Genomic DNA, 20,202 nt, shown 5'->3' with positions numbered 1-20,202 from the left:
CACACTGTAAACTAAATCTGAGGGATTAACTTCATATCCACCAGGAAATAGTTCATGATACGATGGCCGCCCCATTAATGTTTCCTCTTGACCCTCCTGCACACTCCATTTCCTTCTCACATGAGATAGCTTATGGCGGGATTTAGTGACCTTTGACCTCAAGCGACCCCCCCCCAACCCTAGTAGCTTTACACCTACATGAAAGAACATATGACATCTGCGGCTCTGCATCAACGCCCATGACCAATAGGATTGGTGTCCCAAACTCTTAGAAACCTCTTGGAAACAAATGGGTTCTTCCTTAAGTGCTGAGGTTCTAACCTGAGGAACTGGTTTTGAAGAAAGGGTTTTTCAAAGGTTCTTTGTTCGTCAAAGGGTTTTTTTTTTTTGGAAGAAATATTTCTTCAAGGATTGTTAAAAGCGCGTGGGTGTTAACAATCTTTCCAACCCACACACCCCAAAAAACTGTGATTGTGAACCATGATTGTTGTGGGTTGGCTGCACCACATTAGCGCCGGCCCTTTAGGTTTCTATATAAAAGCCTTTAAATATGAAAGTGTTCTCAGTAGAACCTCCTCGGTGGTTTTAAGAGAGTTAAAATATTGGAAGATAAAAGATTCTTGGTAGACCCCTCTGGATGGGTTCTTGCCAGCACCCCTGGAAGGGTTCTGGATAGAACCTCCAGGAAGGATTCTGGGTGGAACCTATCACGTTCTAGGTATAACCCTTTACATTGGGTTCTAGTGGAACTTTTGTATTAAAGTACTACCAGGAACCAAAAAGAGATCTAATATGATGACAAGCTTAACAACCTATGCTTTTGGTTAGGACCTTTACTTCTAAGAGTGAACAAAGCGTAAACCTTTTTTTCTGTCCATCATGTAAAATAACCAAACTAAAATGACTGGTGCTTCTGTTTGCATATTGAACTCTCAACCTAACATAGTTCATGTACACGGTGCTAAAACGTTCTGCTCTTCAGACAGCACAGATCCCAGATTGTTTTTCTTACCCCTCTCAGGTACAGCCGTAAATTCTCTACCCAGTCGAAACTGATCCTAACACGTTTTTCTTCTGGCCTGTATATTTTACCACAGCAGTGTGTGATGAGTACACTGTTCCTCTTTCCATCTGCAGTTTTCCATCTCTCTCTACACGCTCACTCCACGCTATAGGTGAGACAGTGAATCATGTGCATAACTGTTGTCCTCGTTTTTTTTAAATGCACTTTGACCTCTCCTTTTCAACAATCTCTTCAGGGAGGGTTTGTGTCTGTGTGTGTCTCAAAGGGGTATCCGCTGTCTGCCCTCTCTTAAGACGGAGAAAATACCTCCCCTGGTCTGCCAAAAACCGTTAACCAACCAAACAGCCCATTTCTCCTCCTCCCTCCTCTTGGTTTTCCTCGTCATCACTCCCCACATATGGACACTGTTATTTTGCCTCTTGTTGCAGGGGAACAAAGAGAGTGTAAGCAGCGGTCAGGGGGGGAGAAATGTAGAGGCATTATATCACCGTGCCATGAATCCTTCCCACAAGGCCTCCACTTTTCCCATACCCCCTCCCCTGTCCTGTGAAGATGGAAAAACCAGCCTCTAGGTTTGTGTTGACCCAAACATTTATGTGGTTTTTACGGTAAGAAGAACAAGGAGGGGAGACGGGGAGGAAAAAGGGAAAAGAAAAGAGATGTGTTTTTCCAGAAAGAGACCAAAAGCCCAGTTGTGGGATAACAGGAAGCCAGAGAGAGTTATGGGGGGATTTGAACCCGAGGTACCAAAACATGGAGCCGTCTGGCCGGAGTCTGTGGTCAGCTCATGAAAAAGAGAAAATGGAGAAAGCAAGTATCGTCTGATGTGGGTCTTACAGATTTTGTTTCTTTAACTGTTTAAAGCCCAAAAAGGACACTGCACCTAATCTGCATGGTTAGTTCATATTTGAATGCTACATTCAAATCAAGGGACCAATTACATTCAACATTGAAATTTGAATTTCAAAGCATTTATGTGTGAAAGTAGATGAACGTTTCCTCTAAGGAGAATGACATCATCCTAAATCCAGCGGAGTCGTAATAGAGTAAGCGAAAACGACAGTATGTAACAGGCCTCCTTTTTGGATTTCACGGTAGTCTTGTATGTTTTTCTGGCACCAGATGTTTAGAGTGACAAAACCCCCTCCATGGCTGCTAATGCTAGACATTACCTCACAAAAGTGGATTTATGCAGAGGAAATAGCAAATCCCGCAGGTACTATGGGCATGAATCAGTCAGGCCAGACAGCAGGAAAGATCATGCTTGCTCCCTTTCTCAGTTCTAGACACAGCAGCTATAGCCCCTCGGTGGTGTAGCTACACTATATATGTGGAGGAGAGGCAGAGCTGTCACAGCCCTTTATACTTTCACTCAATGTAGCTCAAGGCTAGAGTGTAGAGTGTGTGGAAGTAGGAAAAGAATAAGGGGTGGGGGAGTTTGTTGGATTAATTCCTTGCGATTATGTGCCTTGCCGGATAACGAATGGACACCCATTTATACACACATGGGTGTACAGCCTAAGCACGTGCAGGCAAACTCATAATCCACGTTAAAGTATTGCACATGTACATGCTAATACACCCCAAGGTGCAGTAACTCGATTTCTAATTTTGAAATCCTTCGAATATGCACCTATCAAGCACAGCATCAGATTGCGTTTCCTCCTTCAGGGTGTTCTTGTACATCACCAATTTCTTCGCTGCACACACTACGCACACTAACACACACAAACTGGCTGGCTGCTGACCGGCACTAATGCCCTAATGGCGCTGTCCTACATACTTGGTACGGTAGTGTCTGTTGGCAACCTCACTCACCCACCCTGAGCTGGAGGCAGTTGGGGAGGAGAGGGGAACAAGATGGGAGGAGAGGGCTGTCTTCAGGCTGCCACCTCAACTCATTTCCCCGTGTTCTGCTCCAACTGTATTTCGCCACCGGAGCAGCTTTAAGGCTAGGCCATCCTGTTTGGTCCATTGTTAAAATTAGAAACAAGTAGAGTTGCACTAGAGCAGGGGTGTCAAACTCATTTTCACTCTGGGCCACATCAGCATCACGGTCGCCCTCAAAGGGCCGGTTGTAAATGTAAGACTGTAAAACTAACTTCTCCCGAACATATTGGGAAATAACTCTCTCTGCATTTGATTGTTGTTTATTCAAGTGTACAAATATTGTAGCTCTTGTAAATATATTCTGCTGTGATTGCAGTCTGCCTTTTAATTCTTGGACAGTTTGATGTTTTTCTTGGAGGCTAAATTTAGCTCCGTGTTTGGTGTCAAAATGCCGATGTGAATTGTATCCTTCATCACCGACACGCCTCATAACACAGAAGACAGACACGTTGTTCTCCTTGAAGCACAAACATGTATTCGCTTTACCATCTTTCATTACATTTTCTTCCCTCTGCATCAATTGTTCTCTTCGTGGACATTTTGGGATTATTTGTCGATCTTTTTCAATCGTTGGAAAACCGCTTTACGGGCTGTTGCCTCTCCTGTCCACCTGTTGTGATAGTTTTAATGTCAGTACACAGACAACATGCTATCTCATAATTTCAACTTTTATCTCATAATTTCGACCATGGGGATACTTTTATTTTCAAGTCTAACTTTTAATAATTTTTCTTAAAAAAAAAAAAAAGAATAAATTTCTTTTCTTTTTTTTTTTTTCTTGCTGGCGGATTCGCGGGCCACATAAAATGACGTGGCGGGCCGGATTCGGCCCGCGGGCCTTGAGTTTGACACATGTGCACTAGAGTGCCTGTTGTCCCTTTATGTTGCTTATTTCTTCCGTTCATCAGAATTTGCATTCGCTGTGTTCTCTGTGAGCAGCAGACAAGGTTTCTGCAATTATAGGATAATGGCTCATACAATTTCCCTGCATCTCCCAAGAGTGTCTCCAGTATGTCGCTTTAAACGGATAGGTTTCGATTTGTTTTCAAGTGTATTTTAATGCAACACTCACATGCCATTTACGTTGAATCTAAGTTGGGCATTTTTCTTTTGCTCATGAATTCAATTCTTAACTTTTTTTATATTTACTATAGGTAAAGATACACCTCACAAACATGACAATATGATGACATGACAATATTACCTCAAAAATACAGCTCACAAAAATAAAGAAATATTTGGACAAAAGGAATTTTTTTTAAATTAATCAAAATGGGTTGATTGATACATTTAGAGAAAGAAATATACATATGACAGGTGGGGTGTTTTTTGTGTTTTATATCGTCTAACTCTTCACTAGAGCACTATTTCACAGTAATGGTTTGTGGCGATTATTTTTTCCAAAATAAATTGGCATCTTAATGCATTTATTAGGAAGCCTGGATTCAGATTAGTTCTTGATTGAATATAAATATATTAACCAACAGAATAATTGTATTATTTGGGGGAAATTAATATCTCAATTTGTATGTGAATGAATGGATTGCTTTTCATTTAGAAATGTGCTGCATAGGCTTTAAAATGAATTCTATTTTTATTAGCCACTGCTTCCAAAAGTGCTGGTGTGCCTAAACCTGATGTTTCCCCTGCTGTTTACCCATTTCCCAAATGTGACTTGCAGACAAATTGGAGGGCATGTATCCATTTCTGCACTTCCTCGGTCCCTACTTGATTACCACACGGCACTGTGTGTCTGCCAGCGTAAGTGTCATAGACACAGATGGTGTCACAGAGCAGGCTGGTCATCAATGTCTGCACCATGAGCAGGCCAAGTGCCACTGTCTGGGCTCCTATTTATCCACCCATCCACCAAACCCTCCACTGCTCCCCGCTCCCTTTGCATACGGACGAGGGAAGCAAAAGCTTTGCGGTGTGATGGAGGTGTGTATTGACCCAGCGAGGCGATGAGGATGGAATACTAATAGGGTTAATAGAATTAATGGTGCTGTCACCATTGGTTGGGGAGGAGTGCTGGGCTTCTTGCTGGCTGTTTGCAAGCTGATTGCTTTCTGCTTGCTGTAGCTATACTCTGGCTCTAATTTGAACTGTATCATTTTGACTTGTGTTCTTATCTTCTGTCTCTCAACACCTGTGTCTGTCTAGTTCTTGTCTTTCTCTCGCCCGCACTTTAAATCTTTCTATTCCTCTCTCGTTGTCCTTTCAAATCGATTAAAATAGCAACATGCAACAATTAGTGCGTTAATATAGACGCAAACAACTAATATCTATGTAAAGAAATAGTGGAGCAATGTGTAACTGAGCAGAGAATGAAGATGCTCTACCTCTGTGTGTGTGTGTGGTTATCCAAGCCGACCGTGCGTACTTTAGGTCATATCCATGCATGTGAGAGTGCCCCACTGGCTAGCTCATGACACCATGCACCGTCCTCGACCAACAGCGCCGTCTGTGAAGCGTGGCACCCATCCTCTGGTGCTCCCTCAGGTAAACACTGCAAGCTGTGTCAGCACGTTTGCCTTAGTTTGCACTGTTAGCGTTGTTAGCGCCATTACCTACGAGCTGCCGGCTCAGACGGCGCCATGTTGAGAGCAGTTGAGAGGCAATCGAAATGCTCCCAATCCTGCATTATGTACCTTAAAAGCTGCAGTAATAATGCACCTTCTTTAGCAAATGCCCTTTTTTCATTTAGTTATTGATTTTTGTAAAGTGGTTGTGATCTATAAGTCTTCATATCCCTTGTGCCCTTGCAAGGGCCTGATTTGTGTACGTGTGTGTGCAAATGTGCTGTGCGTCTGTGTGTGTGTGTTTATGATTCGGCGCTGGTCCTGAGGCAGGCGGAGTGTGTGTAATAATGGAAGGTTGACATTTAAAGCAGTGCATTTAGTGCCACTGAATTAGCATACTCTAACTGGCTGGTCTATTCCTTCTTGTGAAAAGCAGGCATTAAATCCTGACGCAAGATTGGTCGGCAATTTTAGAGCTTTAGATTCATAGACTACAAAATGTGCCGGCATCGCACACAAAGGCAGGTGCACACACGCACACAATTCTCTCTACCTTCTTTGTCTCCGTCCTTCTTTTTCAACTTACTCTGACCCGGGTGTATGCCGCTCGTCTATTCTGCATACACAGCACTTTCCTCTCCTGCCTCTTCAGAGCATGTGTATGAGTTATGAGGGGATGAGAGAGGATGGGTGAGTGTGTGTGTGTGTGTGTGTGTGTGTGTGAGTGTGTGTGGGATAAAGGAAGATACTCTGTCACCAACACATGTCTCCACTGATGAGTATCTCTGATCCCCCGGTCGACATGAAGACGCCGGCAAGTTTGTGTTTTGCATGTATAATGTGAAGCTGCAGTGTACAACGTCAATAGAGGCCCTTGTGTGTGATTTTGTTTGTTTTGCTCGTAGTAAAAGTCAGAAATGTGCATAAAATTGTTGCAGGTTGCAGTATTAAGGAGGCTATTTCATCACCTTGTAGTTTTTTTTACTGATGTTACAGGTAGTTTAACAGGTAGGGGACAGCTGAGAAAGTATGTCATTTCAAAAGTTACAAGTGTAATTCGTATAATTAAAGATGTGGAATATGCAAGCACGATGTCACTACGTATTTCTTTTTAATCGTTTATTGAAAAAGAAATAAGAATTTCACATGTTATATTTGTATTTGTGTACGGCTCCTAGTTGATCGGTTTCCCCCGGAAGTGTAGCTTGCGAGAACCTCTCATGGCTTGTTGATTCCAGAGAAGTGAAGAAGCCTTTGGTTGTAACTTTAGTATATTCAGCTTCCAGCAGCGAAAGTGAACTGCAATCAATGAGCTGCGGCCTGTAAAGGCCTGCTGCGGACGACGTGTTTAATATTGAATGTGTCTTGTGTTTTCGAACTTCAACACTGCACATCCTTGGGAGTGGGACCCCTACAATGCACCCACCAAGTGTGCAGATCAGATGGACTTTACTCAACATATGCGAAGAAAGAAAGACACACAGTCAGAAATAGAGATTCCTAGATTTATAGTTCGATGATTCTGCTACTGCGCCACCTATTGGCCAAATGGCACCAAATTTCTCTACCAAATGTGGTTGCAATGACATTCAGGAGATATACTTGTATCTATAATAAAAGCCCTGCCAACAGCATATGAGGCCCAGCTGTTGCAAAACTGTATGCAACATCACAAATTCAAAATACAACTTTTCCCGTCTTGGTCCAGTGATGTTCTGTACCAAATTCAGTGATGATTGCTCAAAATGCGTAGGAGTAGCAGTGAACAGAAATATTTGGACACAATTCAAAATGGTAGAAAATGGATCTGGATGCAGCTGGGCACCGCTTATGTGGCTAGAGTCGTCTGGTCCAACAGAATCAAGGCAAAAAATTGTTTCTGAGACTTAGGGGGGCACTGAAATCCAGCCAACCAAAAAAAAGTCCCTTGAAGGACAAAGACTAAAAATGAGCAGCACACTCTCGTAACCAGTTCATTCTGAGCTGAAGAACAATAGGAATGACATAACAGGGTATTTTTATATCCACACACGCGCACATACAGTTCATTCACACAAACACAAACAGTTGATTCCCTGCTGATCTCGTGCCCAAAGAGAGGGGTTACCATGGCAACCCTTGTCCAGCGCAGGGGTCCTGGCCTGCTTTTCTTGTGAACATGTTGAATGGGGTCAGACAATTCACCCCCACCCCCAACTCATCAGTTCCATCACTGTCTTCTGCAAAGGACTGATTGGATAACCCCTGTCCCTCATAGTTCATCCCAGTTTCTTATCCCCCCCCCCCCCCCCCCCCCACACACACACACACACTCTTACTATGTGTCTGGTGACCAACAGAGGTTAAAGGTCCACAGTGTGGTGTCCATCTTAGCCTTGTGTCTTTGTGGCCTACAAGAGGAGCTCTAACTATCCAATAGCTGCTGGGGACTTTGTAGGTTGGAGGTAAGAGGAGGTGAAAGGGTTTCTGGCTCTATGGTGCTATATGTGGTATGATGTTGATGTTATGGTGTTGGCCGAATACCATTTAAAGAAGAAATGGTGCCTCCTCACGTAACCACTTCGGCATCTCTGCACTGGCTTCTTACATCAGCATCACTCTGCTAAACTAATTTGACGTGTTCATTGATAAATGATAATTTCAGTGATCATTATTCTGATTGATTGATAAACTCCTGGGCAGACGTAGGTTTTTATATGAGGAAAAACATCGACCAACGTGCTTTACAAAGACAATAATTAAGTTTGCAACAAATTTAAGCTTTTATGGTAACTGGATTTTAATGAAGATTTAAAAGCAATTTCGATAAAAATCAAGGAAAAATAACTTGCAGTAAGCTGTGCACAATACAAAACAAGCTGCAATGATTTACTGACTAATCAAGGGTGGCGCTAAAAGCAAACAAAAATATGGATCTTGCGCGTCACACTTCAATATAATCTTGTATAATCTTTCTCTTGACTACGTATCAGTCTTTCTATTATTATATATGCTTACAACTCAATTTCCCTTCATTCTACCTTAACATTTCTCCAATTCTCTTTGAGTCCTTTGCTTCTCCTCACGCTCATGTCTCATTACATGCCACATGCGTATCAGTAATATGTCTAAAACATGTCAAAGAGGGCCCACTTTTTTGTGTAGCCTCATAGCGATATAATACATCCCTCATCAACCCCAGCATGAAACATATATAGGGAGGTTCTTCAAACTCGCACACATCACAGGTGTAAAAGGTGGGTTGATTGAAGTGCTTTTATTCTCATTTGCTGCGCGGATCCCGCTGGCGATAATTTCCTAGTATCTCACTTCTACCTGCCAATCTTGTCCCACATTTAAATCTCACAAATCTAGTGGGAGAAATTGAAACAATTTCAGCTAATTCGCCCCTCGCCCTCACCTTTTCTTAGCTACTTTTTTTTGATTTGCATATCTTTGTGATCTACTTTGAAGTATGCCGAGGGAGAAAACAGGAGGTGGGATCTTCTTTTTTTTTTCTGGTTCAGACTGTTTGACGTCGCTGTAATAGCTTTTGTCCAACCATCAGTGCATCAGCCGTGTGTGCTGCTTGTAATAGTTGTGTTATTGCTTTGTCCCTTTCTTATTTACTCACATAAAATAAGTGCAGCCTCTCTTTTGAAAAATCATTTTGAAGAGAATGTTCCTTTTATTAGAAGTCAGGCTTTTGTTCGGTGATGTTTTTTGCAATATGATTTGCAGTGACATACCACTGCTACAAAGTAACAAACGACATGCAACTCTACTTGAAGACGAGGTTCCACAATCTTGCCAGAATATGCCAATACAAGCAGGAACAGAGCAAAAATATACGATCTACTGCCTCTGCATCACCATGGTTCAGAATATCTGATGCAGCTTTTGACACAAGAGTGTGAAACCCTCTCTCCAGAGCTATTGGCAACCAAAACTCCTGGACCAGAGGAAGTGGAGCAACAAGCCTCGACACGTTAATAAGCAACTCACCTCCGCCTCACAAATAAAAGGCAAGCCTGGTGCGAGCAGTTTTCAAAGCTACCTTACGGATGCTGGACAGTTGTTCGGTCAGTCCACAATAAATACCAACAAACAAATTATGTAAATAAATAGCCAAATAATGAACTCAATGTGACGCTAGGCTGAGGAACATGCTAGCTGTTAGTTCACGTTCCATAGCAACCGCCTCGGTATGTGCAGGCAGGCAGCCCAGGAGACAATAAAAAAACGATTTAAATATGAATGTGTCTGAAACTTTCTTATTGCCATACTTGATCGTTTTAAAATGATAATGACGCCATCAAATATGATTATTATTTTGTGTAACCGTGAGAGCATGTGTGTCAGTGGGCTTCTTAATGCAGGTGTTGTGACTTGATATCATGTATTGTGAAGGTGTCTGTACATTCACACTGAACCAGGGCTAAGTCGTCGTCATCACGGTTGAAGTGTGAATGCTGCTGTTTCTCTGTTGGGAGTAGCCACAGTGCTGAGTCATTTTCCTCACCTCCCCTTTAGACTGCCACTTTGCATTCCTCGAAAACATCCTTTCCTTTTCATTCTCTATGTGTTTAATCCACCTCATCTCTCTCGCCGGTAGCTCCCTCTGCGCTATCCGTCTCTTTCTTCTGTTGCGTCAGCTAATCAAGGAAAACTTATTGTGGTGTCAGCTATTTAGTTTGTGTATGCAAACCATTATTCTCTCAATGTTTTGAGAGCCAGTTGAGTAGAAAGAGTTGCTTTCTCCGTTCTGGCCAACCTCCGTTTTTTTGAGGGCTCAGCAGAAAGTCCCTCCCACCGCATCCCTCTGCTTTTGCTCTCTCTGAACCTTCTTGGCCTGCATCCATCACTGGCGAGCTGGCCCCTGTTCAGTGTTTTAATGCGGAGCTAAATATAGGCCTTGCATTGTGCCGCTGTGCTTAATATGTGTGTTTGGGTTGATTAGAGTTGAGGCCTGATCTCATCCTACCACAGACCCCAAATGCATGTGGTGGTTTCTGGTTTCTATTTGGGTACGGGGGGGGGAGATGTAATCATGTTTAGGGTTGTGAGTTATGTGACCGAGAGAAATGGCAACAATACAGAGCTAAAATGGAATTGTTGGATGGAGCTATTATAGAGACGGCTGTTGTAAGAGTGGTTGTTAAGACTCGCTGGGATTCTGTTTAATAGGATGTTTTCTTTCGATATTCACAATCGGTGATGATAAAAAAGAAATGCTCATCATGTGTGATTTGTTGGTCACTTGCATTTCTGTCCAGTCAAATGAGGAAAGATGTTGTACAGGAGGGGGTTAACTGCTTTGCACATGGAGCGCAGAGGCAAATCAATAGGCTTTAAAAGAGACGGCGTGCTTGGGCTGTTGAGAGCCATCACAAACGCACACAGCACATTTCTGCATGGCGCTCGCTACTGACACCAGAATTCTTCAGCCTGACACTGGTGATGGATTAGATGCGTTATCGAGGCGGAGAGCGGCTCCATGTTTTTTCCCAGTGCGCGGGGAAAGAAGGAGAGAGAGGGAGACACACACACACACACAGGCAGCTGAATAGACATTCCACCTGAAGTAAAGAAATACAATAGCACTCTGCGAAATTTCATGCTGAGTTTCCAGGACAGACACGCGAATAGATAAAGATAGTGAGCCTGGTCGGTACACCGTGTTCTGCCAACTGTCAAATACAACAGTTGATTTATATTCATGTTCGTGTGTGTGTGTGTAAAAGAGAATGCCCATTTATGTTCCGTCATGAGCTGGGCACGTTTGTGTGTTGTAGAGCTGCATGATATATCGTTTCAGCATCTACATTGCGATGTGCGCATGCGCAATAGTCGCATCGCATCTCCTGCGAGCAAATAAGCTCAAACATCAGGCGACTAGTTGTTTGCTGCTTGACAACCAAAGGAAAGCAGTTCTCATTTTCCACGACGAGTCCAGTGTTTCCCATGAATTACCTGCAGGTAAGCCCGCCACAGTTCTATAATGAACCATATCTGTACTTACACTTCTCAACGGGTGAGTCAGACACGGCAGGTTGTTGTGTGAGGATCCTCTCATGTGCTGGCTGTGCTTGCAGTGTCATCACCATTCATATCAACACAACCAATATGGTTAGGATTGTTCTAATATCATGCAGCCCTATAGTGTATAGTCAGGCATTCATGTGCCTCTATTCTCTTGTTAAACACATGTAATACGAAGGAATTTGTGTGCCTGGCTGGTGTCTGACTTTTGGTGTGTTGGTGATGAATCCCTCCCCCCCCCCCTCCCCCTCCCCCTCCCCAGGGTGGCTCATACTTCCAGTCCACTCACCCTGATGCAGCTCCAACTCATGCCCCAAAGGGACTGACTTCATCGTAGTCTGGACATTATACATCCATCTCTAAAGGGGACTGATAATGAATCTGTCAGTACACCTCATACCCTAGTGCCACCCGTCTTTTTTACGGCGCCATGTAACATGCAGTAACCACACTCGCATACTATATGTGCAGATGTACTGTGACACAGTGGTGGATGTTCACTTTGCAGCAAATGACAAATTTCAATAAGTATGCATTGGAAAATGTCTGTTTTTCCTCCTCAAAGTTGTGCTTGCAATGCAAAGCGGATGTGGTGAGAGTGCCCTGCTGTCACAAAAGCTTTTCAAATCACAGATGCCTCCTGACAAGCTTCACTGGCTCTTAAAACGCTGTCAGCAGTCTGTCACCTGTCATCTGGCCCAAGGTACTGACCGATCTCAACATCCAATTCAAGACCGTTTACTGAGGCTAAGATTGGTCCTTGGAGTTGATTGGATACGGTGTATCATTCTCATTGTCAGATCCCTCTGGCTTGTGTCTTTTTCAATCAGCGTGACCCCACTTCACTACAAAGCTCCCATTTCCTCAGTGGAGTTGCCTCGGTGGTAAAGGGTTGTTGTATTTAGACAGAGTGATGGTGGTGGTGTACTTTTGCAGAATCTAATCCAGTGTGTGGGATCAACCAGAAACATCTCAAACTGTTGAACTGGATTAGCGTAGATGCCGGAGATAGCTGGCGAGTAGCCAAATGGGAGTTCAACTTTCACCCTCCACTCGCTCCCTCTTTCTTTCCTTTGGGTACAATGTGTTACTGAGCTTTAGCCATGGAAGCATAATCTTCTTAAAATCAACTCCCAGTGTACTATTTTGGTACGTGGTGTAGGTGGAGGACCTACAATTTGACTTAATCCTATCCTGTACACGACAAGGTGTTGGAGTGTGTTGCACACTGTGGCTTGGTGGAGGTACCCATGCGTGGGTTACAGTCTGCTCTGCCAGCAGAAAGTGTAGTAAAATAATATACACCCTCAGATGTGTATGTATTGCGTGTGTGTGTGTGTGTGTGTGTGTGTCCTGTTTCAGAAACACTAACCTCCCCCAAGGCTAAGGTAACAAAATAGCATTTTTTGCCAAACTGAAAAGAAAGCAGCTCTCAGGTAATTGTCAGCAGCTGTGGCCATTAAGGGAGAAACATTCTTCAAAAATCGAGTGGCTAATGCTAAATAAACGCTTGGAGACAAGCTGTAAAACAGAGACCAAACCAGTATATCAGTTCATCACCCCCACCGTTTTGCTTCTGCAGTTGAATTCAAAGACTCATTTTTATATCTCAGTGGCCTCTCATTCAGTAGGATTATGCAGTGTGGAAAGGGATCATTTTGGTACTTTTCATATGTAGCATAATGGTGTCTATAGGGAGTTTGAGCTTTTTCCCTTTCCCTCTGTCTCTGAGCAGCAGCATCCACAATGCACTGCAAATACACATTTGATGCACCTTTACCGTGGATTTATTCAGCACTTTTCACTCAGCAAATTGCTTCACACAGACTCCCACGGTTGGGAATCCTGTGTCTGGCACAGTGTTCAAAACCAGTGAGACCAAGGGAGAAGGGCAATTTGAATTGGAGTTTGGTCAATCTTCAAATGTTTTTGCAGGGTGCTTACATGGTCTGATCAAAAGCACCCCGCTGGCACAGGCCCTCGTAGCCACAAGGGGAGGCCTCTGATGCCGCTGCCATGGCTTCCCTGCTGGCCAAAGCTTCCACCCGCTAATGCCTGACTAGGTGCTGCAACATTAAGTTCGTACACAGTAACACAAAAGTTCCCTTTTTTTTTCTTTTTTTTTTCAGGATGTGGCATCTTGGGAAAGTTGCCCCCTGTCTTGAGTTGTAAACTATTGGAATTTTAAACATAATTTACTTCCTGTCACAAATATATATATATAACAGAAAGGTCTTAGAAATTTAGATTTCAACACCAAAACATTCAGTCTTGAGTTGGTTTCAATCTGCAACCACTACTAGATGCCACCAAATCCTATACACTGTTCCTTTAAACAATACTTGTCTGAGTTTTGAGTTATTATAAGTGTAGCAAAATATAATGCTGTACACAAAAACAAACCCGTTATAGCTTGTGCCTGCAATGCTACAGAATAAAGGTGGAACTTTGGCGAAACCAAAAAGAAAGAGAGAAATGCAAAAATGGTGTGGTCTCACCCACTTTGTCACAGGTATCATCTGAAAAATGGTGATTTATTCCTTACATTTGTACTACAACCAAGACAATGAGGTCCACAGTTATGTGAAAGTGGTTTGGATTTTGAAAAACTAAATATGGCAACTCTGCGTTTGCTCCAGGATTTAAAGGAAGTCCTCCTACTCAGTGGCGCTTGGGGACATTTATTTCTGTCCTCAGCTCTCCAGGCCTCTTTCATCATGGCTCTGTGCGTGTCTGTCTGGTTTTGTTTGTGTCAAGGATATCATAACCCACTTAACCCAATATTGTGAATATCTCACATTCAGGACGGTACTTTTTTTTTCTTTTCACAAATATTAACTACACAGGCCACGGTGCCCCTGAGGTACATGTAGAATGTTTTTCAACTCTCTCATTCATCTTCACCTTTTCCCCCCTTTCCTCACTTTACTCAGTTGCAGCTCCCCGACACTGGTGATAGAGGCAGACCAGCTAATGGCTGTTGTGTTGAAATGGGGGACTGAGGACGGGTCTCTGGGGCACCCAGGGTTTCTTTCAGTGGATGGATTCTCCTAAAATAGAGGCGCAGCGATATTGTCAGAAGGGCTTGAGGGTATGAATCCAACCTGTTAGCAGCCTTCTCACCCAGCCTGATAAATAATGCAGGGTGAAATGGGACAGACAGGGCACAGGTTTAAGTACCTGAGAGAGCGGGCTAAAGACTGAAGTAAAGTGACGCTGAGGAACTGGATGTTTGGCCTGAGAGCTCAGGTGGTAGATTATGTAGGCGAGTGGAACGGTAGCATGGGAGTGAGTGAGGGAGCGTGGTAAAGAGATGGAGACATCATCATTTTGGATTTTCCATTTACTTGCCCAAGGTTTTAATTTTCCTCTCTCTTTTTTTTTGTGGTTGTCTCATTCGCCCACCCAGAGGTGAGCCTGCCCCTCAAAGGTCCCTCATATCCAACCCACACACACATTTCTTCACTTCCTTACAATGCTGTGGGTGTGTGTTTGCATCTGCATATGTGTGTGAATGTAACAGAGTTTGCTCCCATAGAAAAAAACAGCTTCTTAATGTAAAAAAGCAACTGGATGTGTGTTTGTGTGTACACGATGGGAGAGTGTGAGGGCTTCTGGAGTGCTTGAGTATCGGTTCTGTTGATTCCATTTTCTCTGGTGGAACTATAAGCAGTTCAAGAAAATAAAGAAAAGATGCTGATAAAATGCATTTGCGATTAAGTGATAACGAGGACTAATTCCACAAAGACCCACCCTACACTGCCTCTAATTGGCTCGTACTCCTTCTTTGCGAGACTTTCTTCAGGTTATTGCTGTTGCAGATGATGTGTGATGGGTGGTTGGTAGGGTTAATGATTTCAACTCAGATGAGGGTAGCAGCCTTGTCCTGATTATGGCAGAAAAATGTTTTTTAAAAATGTTGCTATGCACGTTGCCTACATGGATGGAATGAAATCACAGATCCGTTGGAGATTAACAATTTGATGAGGTATCATTATTCAACTTAATGTTAACATTAACGCTGATTAACAAGAACATGTTAAAATGGCACTTCATATATCAAAAAGGTTGCCGACCCGTGCTCTAGAAACAGCTGTGTGTGTGTGTGTGTGTGTGTGTGTGTGTGTGTGTGTGTGTGTGTGTGTTTCTGGTCAAATGTGAATTTAGAGGTCCCTGGGCCGTTGTGAGAGACTGCGTGATAGCAATCTGATTCAGATGAACTGCAGGCGTGCAGGGGGAAGGTCGGGTTATCTTGTGATCCCTAGTGGCGGCCTGCTTGGACACACATCACAGCATTACACACTGCTCCTACGGGTGCACACACATAAATGCACGACGCCCACACGGAAACAACAGTGAACAGAGCAGCGCAGGTCTGGCCGTGTGCCGTTGACATGCTTTATGGATGAGCATATTTGCTGAGGTCTCCAGTCACCCTGCAGTGTCAGTAACCAGATGAAGACTGGCAAGGCCCCCGCATCCTGCCTTTCCCCTCATACATATGGTTTTCCCATATGTCTTCTTTTCCATGTTTGGTTCAGCCATGCCAAGGTCAGACGCAGGTCAGCCGTGGAAGGCTCAACCACTTTTGAGCTCTGCCCCTCAAATGTGCCGCCTGCTGTCGTGTACTGAGCTAACCATCGAGCTTTGAAGGCAAAGCTCCAGGGGCTGTGTGTGAACTTACATCACGTTTCTCAGACTTTACCATGGAGCAGTTTGACACACATACATACACAAAGGCCTGTGTGTGTGTGTGCACATTTGCTCACGTACCCTCCCGCCCTCCCAGTTGGTCTTCTTTTGACAGACATATGACCTAGACTTTCCCCTCTGTGATGTTTTATAGAGTGTCTAGCTGCTATTTGGTGCTGTCAGTATCTGAATAGACAGATGAATGTTTGGGTGGAGGGTAGCAGGCGGCGATGGGCAGATGATAAAGCCATCAGCTTTCTTGAGTGGAGGCGGCCCTAGTGACATGTGACATCACAGAGACATATCTCACGCCCATCATCACGAAACCCACGCTACCCCTCAAGATTTACTGGCCTGGTTATATATTTGTCCAACAAGCATCTGGTGAATAAAGAAGAAACGGGGCCCGCTTAGGTCAGGAGGGTCATGCTCCTCCAAAAAGTCATTAGAAAGCTTTTCCACTGTTTTTGAAGTTAGGTGGTCTTGGCCTCTTCAAGGCTTTACTGAGGGAATACATCACTCATCGGGAGAAAGGGGAAAAGAAAACAGAGCTCAGGTTTCACAAAGGTCTAACAATATTAGCTCATGATTCCTCACAGTTGTTGTAACCCCATCCTATATGGGCTAACATCTACCTCACACCATGAAATACAAGGTTAAAAATAAAGTATTTGAATGTGAGTTAATTATATCTCTGCCATTTTTAATTATTCACTCTTTCACTATCCAAACAGCCCTCATGGAGTATTTCCACCTACTCCAATCTCCAACTCGCTAAATGATAATAATAGATTGTTTTGCAAATATTGTTTGACCCAACATCTGACATCCCTTTCAATCATTCTTCGTCTGCTTTCCCCCTCCTGCTGTCATACTGGTATAAATAGCAATCATGGACCTGTTTCCGTTCTGTTTTTCTCAGATTCGTGTCGACGGGCCGCCTCACGGTGGTGTCCAGTATGAGACGATATCGGTCATCAAGGACGGCAGCCTTGTCCTGCGAGATATGGCTTTCTCCCTCGACCGCAACTACCTCTACGTCATGTCTGAGAGACAGGTAGGTGTTGGAAAAGATGCATGCATGCAAACCTCTGTTCACCAAGTGCCCTCTTGCAGGAGAATGGAGGGTTTATGTGTGTCTCTGTGTGTGTGTGTGTGTGTGTGTGTGTGTGTGTGTGTGTGTGTGTGTGTGTGTGTGTGTGTGTGTGTGTGTGTGTGTGTGTGTGTGTGTGTGTGTGTGTGTGTGTGTGTGTGTGTGTGTGTGTGTGTGTGGGTGGGTGGGTGGGTGGGTGGGTGGGTGGGTGTGTGTGTATATATAGATCTGTTTAAATGTCAAGAACAGTGTGTGAATGTGTGTGTGCTTCAGCAGGGCCCTAAGATGGCCCACCTCTCAGCATCATGAGCATCACCACCCTCATAGCTATAAATAACCTGGGTGGCACAGCGGGGGACATTATGACAGCGTTTGATAATGAAGGGGAACAATGAGGGCAGGGAGAAAGAAAGAAACGAAAAGACAAGGTAGAGAGAGAGAGAGAGAGAGAGAGAGATGAAGGGCACTTGCCGGCTGGCTCGCTGAGGCAGAGTATGAAAGGAAGAGTGATGAGGGAAAGCGGGACAGCTGGAGTAGTGTATGACTTAGAGTAAAGAGAGACACTGAGCAAAAAAAAGAAACAGAGTGCAAGGTCATCCTATCACACTTCTAATGAAGTGACACAGCATTGCGGGGCGGGTGGGAAGCAGCCGATAGCCACTAATGCAGCTGACATACTAAGTAGGCAGCAGGCGAGGATGGAAGGGGACACAAGGACAGAGTAGGGGTGAGGAAGGGAAGGAAAAAGGTGAAGAGAGGAGGAGAAGTGACGGGAGGAGAGGAGGAGAAGTGACGGGAGGAGAGGAGAGGAGGAGCAGCTGCAGGGGAGCGTGGCAGCCCAAGAGACAGACGATGTGCGAGGCTGTCGGTGTGAGGTGATAGATTGAAGTCCTCTCTCCTTATCTCTGCTTTTAACACACTCAACAACTAGCTGGCTCGAGTTTACAGGTTAGGATCCGCGGTGGTCAGATGTGGTGTGAAGGAGTTATTTAGGCAATGGTGTCGATTGCTAAGAGAGGAGCAAACAGGTTCATGATAATCTACAGTTTTTTCCCCCCTTAGTATCTGTGACTAACGCATAGCTGTGCTGTGTGTGATTTTATTTATTTTTTTATTTTTTTTCAAACAATTTGCAAGATTTAGTCAGAAATGTTCCTGCTGTGAGAATAAAAATATAACAATGCCAAATGCAATCACATCACCAGTAATAGCTCCATACTTCAACAGGCTATCAGGCTCCGGCTGAGATTATTAGTAGGATGGATATCTGAACAAGTGGTGGTCCAAATTATTTCAAATATTAAATCTCAAATTTATGTTTCTTAACATTTATACAGTCGTCAAAGCCGCTACGTCCACGCACAAACACAATACATGCACAAGTATCTTACAGTGAGATGATGACTCTGCAGCCATTTGTATGGAGTCTAAAGTCTGTTTCCCATATTTACTAAATCCTTTATTCCCACTTATTCCGCAGATGCAACAAGCTTTTGATGTTGAGCTCATAACTGCTAGTCATCTGACTGAGAAGTGATGTTGGCAAATATTATTAGTATTCAGCACATAGACTCCTCTGTCTTGCTCTCCGGGGTTGGGGAGGATCGAAGCGGACACACACACACACACACACACACACACACACTGAAATGCTCTCAACTACTTTGGGGATGTTGCCTTGCATGTTCAAGGATACAACTCGATAGTCACGCGGATTGGGATTTTGTGTGGCCACACTTTTTTTCAGAAATTCAACAGAACTATATATTGTTTGATATATATATTTGTCTAGATGTAACCGCACATAATGCATAATATTATGTGTATTCAGTCTGACATAACCTCTTTCTACTCTGGGGTGAATTAAGAACATATAGTATTGGGAACCAGATTGTATTTTTCAAGAAAGCAAAATCTACTTTAAAAAAAAACACACACACACACAGAAGCCGCCTTCAAAACCAACCCCTTTGCACGAGCTGTCAGTGACCTTTATCTCATGGTTAGCCTAAATGTCCCCTCGAGCTACACTTGAAGACAGACACACTTGACATCACGAGATCCGTCTCGTCTTGTCCCCATGTGCCTGCTTGATGCCGTCTGAGGCCGAGCGCATGGTGATGGGAGACAAAGGGAGGGATGATATCAAACAGAAAGCAGGGCAGATTTGGCTCCGGTTGCATTTCCGACTCTGAATAACAAAGAGGCCCTCTGTGTTTGGCACAGTGGGAAAGAGAGGATACAGAGGGACCAAGAGAGAGACAGACATTGAATGAGAGTGAGGGGGAGAGAGAGAGAGAGAGAGAGAGAGAGAGAAATTGGGAGAGCGAGAGTAATATTTGCTCAGCGAGGCCATGCTCCACAATCTGGGCTCGCGCTCTCTCCAGTCCTCACACCTGGCTGTGTGTGTTGTGGCGAAGCTGGGAGTCGTGGGATGTGCGAGGCCTTTTGTAAACACAAACATGCAGACAGGCACCCACAGGGACACGCACACAGCACATGCTCCCTCTGATTTCATTTCCATAGGGCCCGACACAATGCACTGGCTCTTGCACACTCGCACAAAAAAGAAAACTATAATTACAGACACATGCGAGCACCAGTCTCCCATTCAGTATTCAAATGGAATCTCCATTAGGCTTTCGGAGGCTTTTCATCACGCCTTATTCTCTCACCCGCAATATATATATATATGTATATATATGTATATATATATATATGTATATATATATGTATATATAGGTTACACCTATCTGCATATGTATAGTTATTCTTTCACGCTCTTACATATTCCCTGCTTCCTCTTTCAGTGCTTTCTCTCTCTCGCTCTCATTCATTGTTTGTTTCTCACACGCCCACACCAGACAGCGATCATTCACTCCCCCCGAACATATTTAATAGCTCCCTGTTTCACATTCGGTCCATGGTGCTGCCATGTTACACTGTGCTTTTGTTTTGTA

General features: G+C 43.9%; 1 protein-coding gene across 1 annotated transcript in view; it reads left to right on the top strand.

Moving 5' to 3' along the window:
* Positions 1-20,202, top strand: part of plxna2 (plexin A2) — a gene marked incomplete at its 5' end in the record, with an annotated part of 145,346 nt that overhangs the window by 30,424 nt on the left and 94,720 nt on the right. Inside the window, one exon of the mRNA XM_079274062.1 lies at positions 17,072-17,206. Within this exon, the coding sequence (XP_079130188.1) occupies positions 17,072-17,206 (135 nt within the window). The remainder of the gene's footprint in view (positions 1-17,071; positions 17,207-20,202) is intronic.

The sequence above is a fragment of the Melanostigma gelatinosum genome (genome assembly GCF_949748355.1).
Source record: "Melanostigma gelatinosum genome assembly, chromosome: 8".
Taxonomy (NCBI): Eukaryota; Metazoa; Chordata; class Actinopteri; order Perciformes; family Zoarcidae; genus Melanostigma; species Melanostigma gelatinosum.
Note: the sequence above shows the minus strand (reverse complement) of the source record. Positions and strands in the feature narration are given on the sequence as shown.